Below are 12,044 nucleotides of genomic sequence, written 5' to 3'. Positions count from 1 at the left end.
GAGATGTCAGCTCTCTGACCGTCCGTTCACCTCATATTCAAACCCAATAAGAAGCTAAATATTATGTCAAACCACCCTCCAGACCAATGAAAGTGGACGAAGCCAGTGGGAAGTTGACAGCAGTGTTTTTTAAGTATCACATATCAAAGGAGAGAGAGAGAGAGACAGAGAGAGAGACAGAGAGGGAGAGAGACAGAGAGAGAGAGAGAGAGAGAGAGAGAGAGAGAGAGAGAGACAGAGACAGAGACAGAGAGAGAGAGAGAGAGAGAGAGAGAGAGAGAGAGAGAGAGAGAGAGAGAGAGAGAGAGAGAGAGAGAGAGAGAGAGAGAGAGAAAGACGAGGGGAAAACGAGGAGAGGAAGAGAGGAGGAGCACACTTACAGTCGGCCCAGTTTGGATGTGGTCTGGAAGAGGAGCTCTGGTAGAACCTGCAGCTTGTTCCTGTTCAGACGCCTGGAGGGAACAGTACACACATTAGCATGCTCACAACTACTGGAGTTCATTCCAAGTGTCAAGGACTTTAAGCACATAACAGTATATGAAATAGTTTACATACAATATAGTAGTAAGTATATTTGTTTGAGTATGTAAAAATGGATAGGGGATGTTGGTATGGGAATAGAACATATATTTATTTCATATTTTAAGTCATGTTTTCTCTATTTCTATTTTATAAATAACACTTACGGAATTAGCAAAGAGCAATTCACTGCACATTGCACTTGTAAGACGGAGACTATGACAAATAAACTTTGATTTAAATCAAGTGCTAACCCACAAAAGATCTGTGTCTTTGAGAGAGCAGATAAGCAACAAAGATAAACGACACACACTATCCATCGTAAGATTCTTCCTCTGAAGTGGACGGACATCTGGTCATTGTGGACCAGAAAGACAGTGACATGGGGTCAAGAGGTCACAGCTGGGCAAAAACTTGTTTTGTGGTCGCTTCCCGCAGGGCAGGGCATAGGTTATCGAACACCCGTCTTTGAAAGCTACCATCAACTACGTGAGACATCACAGGCTAGCATTGTAGGAAGTTGGGATGGATGGGAGAGCTTGATCGTGATCCCAAACCCCTCCTTTGAGGGATGAGGTGTGTGTGGGGGGTGGGGGGAGGGTGTAGAAGGTCACGGGGCAGAGGCTGAAGTATGTGGAGGAGGGAACGAGGATCCATCCAAAAAGTAGCCGGCAGATCTTATCACAGCCAGCACCGGCCTCACACACACCCAGCACACACAGCCACGGAGCTTAAAGCCTCAGCCTCTGAACTCAGCTGACCTCGAGGAGACACAACATGAAAGACCCCCCCCCCCTCCTCAACTGTCACTTTCCTTTATCCAACTAAAAAATCTCTCTACTACTTTCTACCTACTCACTCTATCCACTGACTGACGATGGCACCCGTGCTTTGATCTAGTCAATGTTGCACACCAGATACAGGGTCTCTCGCTAACCCCCCCCCGCACTTTCAACGTAGATCAATCTATAGCATGAGAGCTGTGAATACTGAAGTTAATCTTGTAACGGATAATCTTGTAAAGTTAACAGGGTAGCAACAGAAATTGGTTTGAAAACAACAGTTGTGAGTCTTCTGTCTACAATCACAACATCTATCTTACCCCTTCACTCTAGCCAACCTGAACTTCCTCACCTCGGGTGTGTGTGTGTGTGAGTGTCTCACAAAAACACACCCTCATCATGAATGAGGGTAAGGGGGGGTGTGAAATTCCTGGCTGGCGAAGAAGGTAAACGTCCCTGCAGAATAACATCCAGGTAAGGAGATCGTCTGGCGGAAGGTGGAGATGGAAGTCAAAGCCCTGTGGCTGGGAAGGCATTTTCACCATGACTCCGACACACATTCTCTGGCTTGGCACCTTGAGATTTGGGTACAGCCAATGTGCAAAGCGCCCGGAGTGAAAGAACTCCAGTACCCCCTGGTGTGGTGTAGACAACCTGGTGGCCCAGTCAGTCAAACATCTAGTCTAGTCTAGTCAGTGATCTAGGAAAGCAGAGATTATTTTCTTTTGAAGTTTGTTTGAAGTAAGTTTTTTTTTACTGGCTGTTCTTTCTAACACCACAGTGCTGAGGTTTACGCTCAGGGTGGAGGAAAAGAGGAGTTGAAGCTGAGCCTTTGAGTGTCAAAGCCTTCTCCCTCCCTCATGATGGTGTCTCTCTCTGTGTTAGTGAAAGGGACGGGGTGTGTACAGCACACAGGAGCAGGAAACAGACCGAGCGGTAGGCTGACCCCTGATCAGTCTACTGACAGGTGAACACACACACACACACACTTTCCTTGTAGTCATTTAGGGACACTTACAATCTCTCCAGTTTTTCGATGTCCTGGAAAGCTCCTCTCTCTATCACACTGATCTGGTTGTCCTCCAAATGCCTGATGGGGCGAGGGATGACAAGGAAAGATTATCTTCTCACACACACACACACACAATAATACAGTTTGGGAGAAAACATTATCAGATAAAACACCAGGACCATTTTATAACAGTTCAACAGCTTATCACAATAGTTTTAAATCAGAACACGTACTCTTGAATTGAGGAGATGTTTTAAGATGAGACAACCATTACATCTCATGCAACCTGTTGTTAGATGTTACACTTCAATCTCATTACCCCTATTTTAGAAACAGAAATAAGATCTTGGCCGGATGTTTGAGGATTTGTAAGGCTTTCCAGATGGCGCTACAAAGGCAGGGCATGTCATGATTATGATGTGTTTAAATTTGTCTGAGAGTTTCAAGAGTGACTTGTAAGAGTAATCCATGAACCAGAGAGAGAAAAAGCAAGTGGAAGGGGGAGAGAGAGAGAGAGCGAGAGAGAGAGAGAGAGAGCGAGAGAGGAGAGAACGAGAGATGAGAAAACGAGAGAGAGGGGAGAAGAGAGAAGAGCGAGAGAGACAGAGTCTGTCTGTTTGTTTGTCTGAGGTTGAAACTCAAGCGCTCGCTGTCTGAGGCCAGATAAGGCAGGCCAGAGAGACATGTACAAGTGCACGACAGAACATTCTATTCCTCTCATGTGGAATTTTGCCCTTTGGCAGCGGTAGGAGCCTTGTTAATTGTTTTTTTCTTTTTATCTTTTCCTTTTTTACGGCAAATGTTAAGATATACGAGTGCTCCTCTTACATTAATCATTGTTTTGGACATGCCATGGGAAGAGACCCACTGAGCTGGACTATAGATGCAAGGGCAGACTAGCCCTGTGTGTAAGAAGTATTATATATAAAAGCACAATGTGTTTCATGTTAATGTACATTATTTTGATTGTTAAAAAGCATATTAATTTAGCCCAGTTATAACCTTTCTCCCTTTTGGTAAAAGGTCTATCGCAGTGGATCTGGTAACAATCTCAGGTTGAAAAATCGGCTTTATTTGCCCAAATTATGGACCTCATGCTGATTTATTTATTGAAGTTTATAAAATGTATTCAGAGCCAAACAGATGTGGTGTGTGTGTGTTATGGGCTCAAATTAATAGTTTTTTTTTTAATGTATGCTTTATATGTTTTACTATCCATATGGGACACAAGCCAGCACCTAGGCTTTCTGGCTGACTCAGAACCAAAACCCTTAACAGAGATAGTCCAGTATAGAGAATGGGATAAGGAATACAATACACTAGAAAACACCATTAGCCAACCATCTCTGAGCAGTTCATGGGCTTTCCCAGGGATACAAGTCTAAAATGAATGGCTTAAGGACTCCAGGAGTCAGGCACATCAGTGTGTATGTGAGTGTGTGAGAGCCTGTGTATGTTGTGAGGCAGGAATGTGTGTGCAACTGCGTACGTAAGTGCCTCGCTCTTACAGAGAGAAAGCCCCAGGAGCTAATGGCCCCTCACAACCAGCTTCTCTCCTGTCTGTCCTGCTCTACTCTCAAGACTCCCAGCACACGCTTCCCTAGGCCACGCTTCCCTAGGCCATGCTTCTCTAGGCCATGCTTCCCCTAGGCCATGCTTCCCCCAGGCCACGCCACATGCTGTCAAAACTGGGGGAAATGTCACTGCTGTTAATCATCAACCACATAAAACAGACAGGGCCCCACCACACGTGGGACAGACGGCTATTACGGCTCCCTCCAACGCCATCCTTCCAGGGTTATTTTGATCTCCGCAGCGCCTCTTTTACAAGCTCTTATCGAGGAGGTAAAACAGCACCAAGAGCTCAATGATTACAGTCCATCAGCTCATTACACACACCACACACTTGCTAACTCTCTCCACAGGCAGAAGAGGTTGAAGAGAGCTCATTGAGTGAATAGGACAGCTCCGACATCAGACCCTTCTCTGTGTAAATCCTGATGCTCTAGGAGGGGGAGGACCCTCGGGGGTACTGGCAGTTATTAAAAAGGTAAAAGTACCAAGGCTACGATTTTTTGTAATCATACGAATTATTGTAAATTATGCCTGACATTTTTCTCTCAATGATCACTTATTTTTTTTATTGGCTTATTTCAATTCCTTTCATTATTTTCTGTTATATGACCATATGTTAATAGTATGCAAATGAAGTATTGGATTGTGAACAGAAGGTAGTGTGGTTAGTGTATGAGGGAACTTACAGAACACGCAGGTTCTTCAGGCCTGAAAAGTCCACTTTTGTTATCCTGGTGATGTTGTTCCGGTCCAAGTCCCTGAGAGGGGAGAGGGGGAGAGAGAGGGAGGGAGGAGGAGGGAGAGGGGGAGAGAGAGAGAGAGAGAGAGAGAGAGAGAGAGAGAGAGAGAGAGAGGAGAGAGAGAGAAGAGAGAGAGAGAGAGAGAGAGAGAGAGAGAGAGAGAGAGACGAGAGAGAGAGAGAGAGAGAGAGAGAGAGGGAGGGAGGGAAAAAGATTAGCATCTTTGCTGATCATCATATCTTCTTACGCTGTGCTACATTACATATACACTACATTATTCTCAGATTTTTTTCTTCTCCAGCTAGATGAGAATAGATGACTCTACAGCTGAGGCAGTGTAGTCATTCTTTACTTGGTGTGTAATATTAACACCAAATATTTAATTTAGCTTGAGAACCTACATTTGTGGGGCAAGACAGATCGTGAGAAAGACCCACTCTCAACGTTCTGAAAACGAATACTGCTGCGTAGAAATAAAAACATACATATAAAACAAATTACAGGAGACATTTTAACTCGAGCCAAAAGCTTGTTGTTTCTAGATTGTTACTAAAATGTGTATACATTATAATATAAATTTTGTCCTGACAAATACTTATAGAAGACTTATATCTTATGACTTACATGAGTACTGTTTATTGACCTTATGACACACTGGAAGTATTAAGAGAGGAGGTATGTTTTCCTCTTACAAGCAGTGCACACTTCCATTACTGCACATGCACAGGCAATAATGGAAACACACACACACACACACAACATCTAGCAACGGTGGGCTCAGCGTGTTTTCTCATAACGTACACAAACATTTATAAATCTGATTTAAGGGCATATTGGATTTCAAAAGGCTTCCCTAGCCATCCACATAAAGACCTATAATAGGAGCCATATTGTGGCCTAGGAGAGGACACAAGCCTGCCTAACAGCTAGCCAGCCGACTCCCCTTCACCTTCAACCCCCCCTCCCCTCTCTCCTGCCACTCTCCCCAGTTCACTCTCTAACCCCCGGGCAATCCTACACATCTACCTCCCACTCCCAAACTCCCTTCTAATCCCCATCTTTCACTCCCCCCCCCCCCCCCCCCCCCCCCCCCGTTTGTTACAGTGGAAAACTTCCAACAGTGAAATCCAGGGGGAACACGGCACACAATGGAGCCAAATAAAATCAGCTCTTTAAAAACCAGGTGGGGGTAACAAAATCTACAAACAGCTTTTGTAGCACCCCTGCTGCTGGTCATTGTTTGTTTTCATTTGTGCACAGGATAAGGTGGCAATCCAAACAGCAGGTGTCCAAGGCTCACAATAGCTCCCAAACACCACCACCCGCCGCCTCATCTCGCCCGAGGCCTGTAAACCAATGAACCGAGGAGTCTGGGTCCACTGCTGACAGAGCACTTCACTTTACCTCGGCTTAAATCAGTCACAGGAGATCTTTATTGGTCAGGCACACCACATACAGGAATTGAGATTTATCTGCTGGAAATAAAAATAGCAGATACCCAAACTCATTCCCCCCTCCCTACCCCCCCCCCGCAAAAAAAATCCTAATTCACATGAATAGCCATTCTCTCAAACTCTTGTTTTTTTCTTTGAAACTTCACAATGCTGTTTCCTGCCATAATCTCTGCCGCCACGGTCTAATGGGCTGCTCTGGTCTTCGCAGGCAGACAGGTATGTTCCATTTCCTTTTCAAAGCTTCTGAACCATGTATGGAATCTTAATTGAGTTCTTCAACAGCACAGTGTCTCCGTTTCTTTGACATAAGATACTTTGTTAGTGGAAAACTCAGACCTTCTGCTGGGGGCTAATCTTTGGAGTGGTACTACTTTTTGTCTAAACTTGAAAATACATACATTTTATATAAGGGGTTTGGTGATGAATATAAAACAGTACAGTGGGCTACAGGGTGTACAGGCCAACTGTGCGCAGAAGACTATGGGGTGAATAGTAGACTATAGGGTGAACAGGGTGTCCAGTAGGCTATAAGGTGTCCAGTAGGCCACAAAGCATGAGGCTCGTTACATTGATGGGACAATAACGCTGTATTTTATCCATGATGTAAATATTGACCATGGACCAAACAGAGACTCAAGCCCATACTTCAGGGCTTGCATGGCTGATGCTGTGGTGTGGAATCCCTCTCTAATGCTTCCAAGCTCAGATGTCAGCCATACCACAACGGAATTCTTTGTCTAATTGTAGATGTTAGGGTTTTTCAAGCAGTAGAATGATCCCCACTAGTTACTGTACGTATGCTCACGTCATACTAAACATCCTGTGCTGAGCAGCAAAACCAAGTAGTAGCAGAACTTCACTTTTTGGTTGGATGTCCAAAAAAGACATTTGGACAAATCTACACCGAGCTATAGCTATCATCTCGATGTATGTATATAAATAAAGTACACACACACACACACACTCTCCTCCGCTCTCTCCTTCATCCCATTTGCTTGCCCTCTCCATTGGGCCTCGAGTCATATGAGACTGGGTGCTCCGCTGAGGCAATGTTTTTGGAAGGCTCTTATCACGAATATTGATGGTTTCCAGGGTGTAACATGGCCCATGGCTCTCTCTCCCTTCCCTACCACAACCCTCCCTTATTTTCCAGAACATCTGATCTCCTCATTCCTGTTGGTTTTACCCTTCTGGAAACATGGCTTGATATTGCCATGTCAAATTTGTTAGGTTTGTCATTCTACCAACTACTAGTTTGAGATCAAATACTTGCCGTCTTCCTGATGTAAACCAGGGCGGATTGATGACAATGTTCAAACATCACAATATCACTAGAAAGTGACTGTTGTTAGGTGATCTTGGAGGTGGCAGTAATTGTGTTCAGACAGTGGTGAAAGGGATGGTGTGAAACGAGCTGACAACGGAGGTTTGTGAGGAGTCACGGTAACGGCTTCTGAACTAAAGGAACCAGAGGTAGTGATCATACACACAGAACACAAGGAGAGGACTGAAATGATTATATTAGTTGATTATAAATGTCCATTCTTCTCAGAAAAGATATTGCTCAGCCTGCAAAAACGAACATTATCTCTGACCAGCCACTATTGCAGAGACCCTATGCTGTTTGGTGAAGCTCCCTTTTAGTGAAAGATTAGCAGTCCAGGTACTGTAGATGTATGTTGTTGTACTGTAACTGGTGAATGGAGTTTGGTGTGGCAGTAAAAACGGTGTGACTCTCACATTAACATCCTCATCCCTGAGAAAACAGGTAAGCAGCCTAACAAATGAGGGGGATTATGTTCCTGTCTACTTGTTTAGAAGTAGTAACACGAGGGGCAGTTTTTCTAAAAACAACCACAATAATACAGAAGGAAAAATACTTATCCTATACTGAAGACCCATATACTGCTGTTCACACAATGATCTTGGAAACGTTGGAGAAGCACCAGAAAGGAACAAAAACAGCAGAAAGCAAAAAGATACAATATAATGCGATAGTAATAATAAAACATAAAAAGAAAAAACACATGATATGCTCCTTTAGGAAACCCTGACCAAGTTACACACAATAAAGACCAATTGGTTTAACCACCGAAACCCCCAGAGCTTTGGTTTAGTCTGTGGGACCATTGTAAACTCCTGGGAAGCTTGTGGTCTACGGAACTCTGATGCTGGATCTTTCATTCAAAAGCTAACAGTAGTTCTCAAGTGTTCCTGGTCTCCCAGGATCTCTATCTGACTAAATAACCCTCATTCTAGACAATGTAATAGTAAGAACTCGCCTAGTCTCGGTGACGGCCACCCTCCAGTTCATCCTGATGATGGCACCAGCAGGGTAGGACTTCTGGAGGCCTTCCTTGTTTACTGGGTTGCTAGCTGCAACATGGTGTGTTTTTTTTACGACCCTCAGCTTACATCAGCAGTGACAAAGGCAGAAAACCTGAGCAGCGTTCCCCATATTTGGTCACCACGGATAAACACGGTGTCACTTCTCGCTAAACGGAGCGGGAGATGAGAATAGAAAGATCGTCCAGATTGGGGAGAAAGAGGAGCTTGGTGTTTTGCTTTGGTAACAGCAGAGCAACAACAGAATGCCAATGTGTGTCAACCTAAAATAACCTCTTGGTCCTTATGACTATCAAAGCCAGTCTTGCAAGACAGACCCTCTTGGACTAGTCACACAGACTTCTATGTCACTTCATTTTGAAATAACCCCATTCAAGGACATTTGTGACTTGGAGCACTTTCTTAGCAGCTTATGACAGCCTTTGCCTCTGGCCTTTGAATTACTGGCAGGGGTAAAGTACTTCCAAATAGCTTTCACCAGCTTTTTTATTTTATTTTTATGGTGGACAGCAGATTGATTTCTCAAAAGACAGTGCCCCTAGGAAGCCTCTGTTAGGAGAGTCGAAGTGAGGTCAACTGGTCAACTAGTCTCCAGTGTTTAGTAAACGACCCACTTATCCATACTGATAGGATTAAAGACCTGGTGAACTGTTCACCACTTACAGGATGAGTTTTAAAACAGGATTGGTATGTCTATCCTGCTTCAGCTTTGATTTGGGTTAGCGGGCTAAATGTCTAAAAAAATCTGGGAGACCAGTTTAGGTCACAATTATAGTCTCATAATGGAGTATGCATGCATAATTTAATCTTAATATGGAGGTGATTAGGGAAATTAATGAAAAGAGGAAAGGATGATGGTGGCAAGCATATCCTTCCTTTTTCCTCCCACTCTCTGAAGAATTCTTTGGAAGGCTATTGGTGGACTGTGGGTGCGGCTGTCAAGATTGTGCATCAGCCAATCAGCAGGAAGCTGATGTGAGCCAGGAGCAGACAGGAGTGTGGCACACCACCAGTAATCACATGCATTGTTCTAGAGGTGCGAAACTGAGCAGAGCTGTGAGGACTGCTTTGTACACTGGCCTTCTTCAGATACTGGCAGATGAGGGTGAATAACAGGCAAGAAATTAGACGGGGGGGGGGGGGGGGGGGGGGGGGGGGGAATAGATGTGGGGAAAGAAAGCAGGGAGACGAGGAAGGAAAGGAGAAAGTTAAAAACAGGAGAAGGTATGCGTGCATGGAACATAACCAAGGGTCTTATCGAGGTGTGATTTTCTCAGTGCAAAATAGCCATACATGTATTTTATTTCTTTTATGCGAAAGTTAGAAACCAGTTTATTAGAGGAAGCGTTTTCCAACAGTGAACTCATGGCACCAGGGCCCAGCATGGGATCTGAGCTCATCATTAGAGCAACAGTAACACTCTGGGGCGTTCTAGATGCTGGGGCCTGGAATAAACTGCCCCCCAGAGAAGCCCGCATGCCTAGTTTTCCTCATAACACACGCTTCTATGCGCAGCCACTCTTGACAACGAGTAGACACGTCTAGTATGAATATCTGATCCCCAGAAGAGCTGACCCTAAATTTGATGAAATTCACAAATTAAAAGATTTACCCACCGCACTTACCACCTGCACCACACATGGAAATAACTGTTAACCCCATAGAGACACATTCCAAGTGATGTGCTTTTACAATGTCACAGTCTAAACCACGCTGAGCCGCTTCAGGAACCAGATCATTGTAGTCATTATTGCAACACTGTTAGCGTACTGGAGCTCAGGACTCGTGTTAAGATCAGTCCAAAAGCCACATCCTCAAATGATGCTTGAAAGTCTTGTTGAATGAATTATTTAGCGGGTTTGTGAGGTAGCCTCTATTTAAACTAGGACTCTGACGTGCACTTTTGATTGAAGGATTGGTTAGCGTTTAGTTCAGAGGTTGCCACCTTTGCTCGCTCAAGAAAGTAAGACAGGTTGTTGAGCGGTTTCATCAGCGTAAAAAAGTTTTTTTTAAGTAAACCTATTTCATTCACCACATAAATCGTTATCTTTGGAAAATAGCAACGGCAAAACAATGCAGTAAAATAACGGTGCGTGTCGCAGTAGGTTACTTACAAACGCTCGGTATTCCTTGGTATTCCTTTTGGCACGGTCCTAAAGCCTTGACCTTGGCAATCCACATGTGAACCAGAACAACTGCACTTATGTGGGCACCCGTCCACAGGAGAAATACACAGGAACAACCCGAACATTAGAGTCCAAATTGGCCAATGATTCCCCGTCTCCTTTTCTTGTTCAGTCGGTCCCATGATATCCACCGAGCCGATATCCACTGAGCCTTAGAACTAACAAATCAATGGCCAAAAAGTTCAATATTCTGTGAGGACAAATCCCCCAAATTAACAGGTCTTAATAAAACAATAACACGTTCATATAGTATGTTACAATTCACTTGGATAAACCGGGTAATTAAAGTTTTTCGATGTTGGACAACTCCTCAAGAAAATCGATCATAAGTTGCGCTCTTTCGAAGTCTCATTCGTGTTCAGCTGTTTTCTAATAATGTTGTTCTACACAAAGGAGACAGCGAACTATTAATAACGAGTATAAATGTAATCTTAATGGTAAATTCCTTTCTAAAATTTAATAATCCAAAAAGTCGTAGGGAACTTTGTATAAACTCTTTGGAAACTCCAAAAAGTCCACACCAATTACACAAAAAATCCTGTAAAATAAAAGTTATTGGCTCGAGGTGAAAAAGTTGGGAAAATATACTAATTCCTCAGTTTTAGTTAAAACTCCACCGCGTGAGCATCTATCTGCCCCATTCCATCGGTACAGATTCGACACTCAAGAAAACGTAACCACCAAACTTCTGTGGAGCGCGTGTAGGCTGGAGTCTGAGAGAGAATGTCATACCTACATCTCCAACCCCCAAAATTCCCTTAACATCAGATTCCTACTGGTTCTTACCATGCTGATGTCACCAAAGACTAAAATCCCAGTACTTTTGGTGGACCTCATCTACGACTGAGAAAACGAGTTACTTTAAGATTTTTCCTTCAATACAACTGAATTGTAATGAGACATTCAATTCACATGAAACAATTGTGCATCAAAATGTAAGTGTCAGTTTCCAAAAATGTAAAATAATCCAAAGTAATTATAAGGTAAGATCATAAAAAACTAAAAGTTTAAGTTTATGTATTTACATACTCTCACCACATCTCTTCTCTTAGGACCCGTATCTCCTATATTGTAATTGCACTGCCCTCTACTGGTCATACAGAAAGTATCGTTGAAATACTTCTCTCTCAAACGATATTCAACATAAGTTATTTTGCACTGAAGGAATAGGGCATAGGTAGATCTCCATTATATTCATAGTATAACAGTGTCTGGGATGAAGCCCAGGTTACTTGTCCATCCCTCTATCTCCATCCTCGTCCGTATCTGGCTAAGCTGTAGACCATGTGTGGAGAGATTTTACACACAGTGGTAAATGGATAAATCAGATTTGCGTGTGTGTGTGTGTGTGTGTGTGTGTGCACCTGTGTGTTACACTACAATGCTGGTAGAGCCAGAGACCAGCAGGAGACCAGCAGCGTAGAGGGCCA

The 12,044-nt window shown here is 43.6% G+C and overlaps 1 protein-coding gene across 1 annotated transcript; it reads right to left on the bottom strand.

Moving 5' to 3' along the window:
- Positions 1 to 338: 338 nt before the first annotated feature.
- LOC124470829 (slit homolog 2 protein-like) lies at positions 339 to 11,351 on the bottom strand. The gene is made up of 4 exons (XM_047025012.1): positions 10,543 to 11,351; positions 4,575 to 4,646; positions 2,320 to 2,391; positions 339 to 452 (listed from the first exon to the last, which is right to left on the bottom strand). Exons 1-4 carry the CDS (start codon positions 10,734 to 10,736, stop codon positions 377 to 379), a joined length of 414 nt encoding a protein of 137 aa, XP_046880968.1. The 5' UTR covers positions 10,737 to 11,351; the 3' UTR covers positions 339 to 376.
- Positions 11,352 to 12,044: the final 693 nt, after the last annotated feature.

Source organism: Hypomesus transpacificus, chromosome 1, assembly GCF_021917145.1.
Source record: "Hypomesus transpacificus isolate Combined female chromosome 1, fHypTra1, whole genome shotgun sequence".
NCBI lineage: Eukaryota > Metazoa > Chordata > Actinopteri > Osmeriformes > Osmeridae > Hypomesus > Hypomesus transpacificus.
The sequence above is the reverse complement of the archived record's forward strand: the minus strand, read 5'-3'. Positions and strand labels throughout refer to the sequence as shown.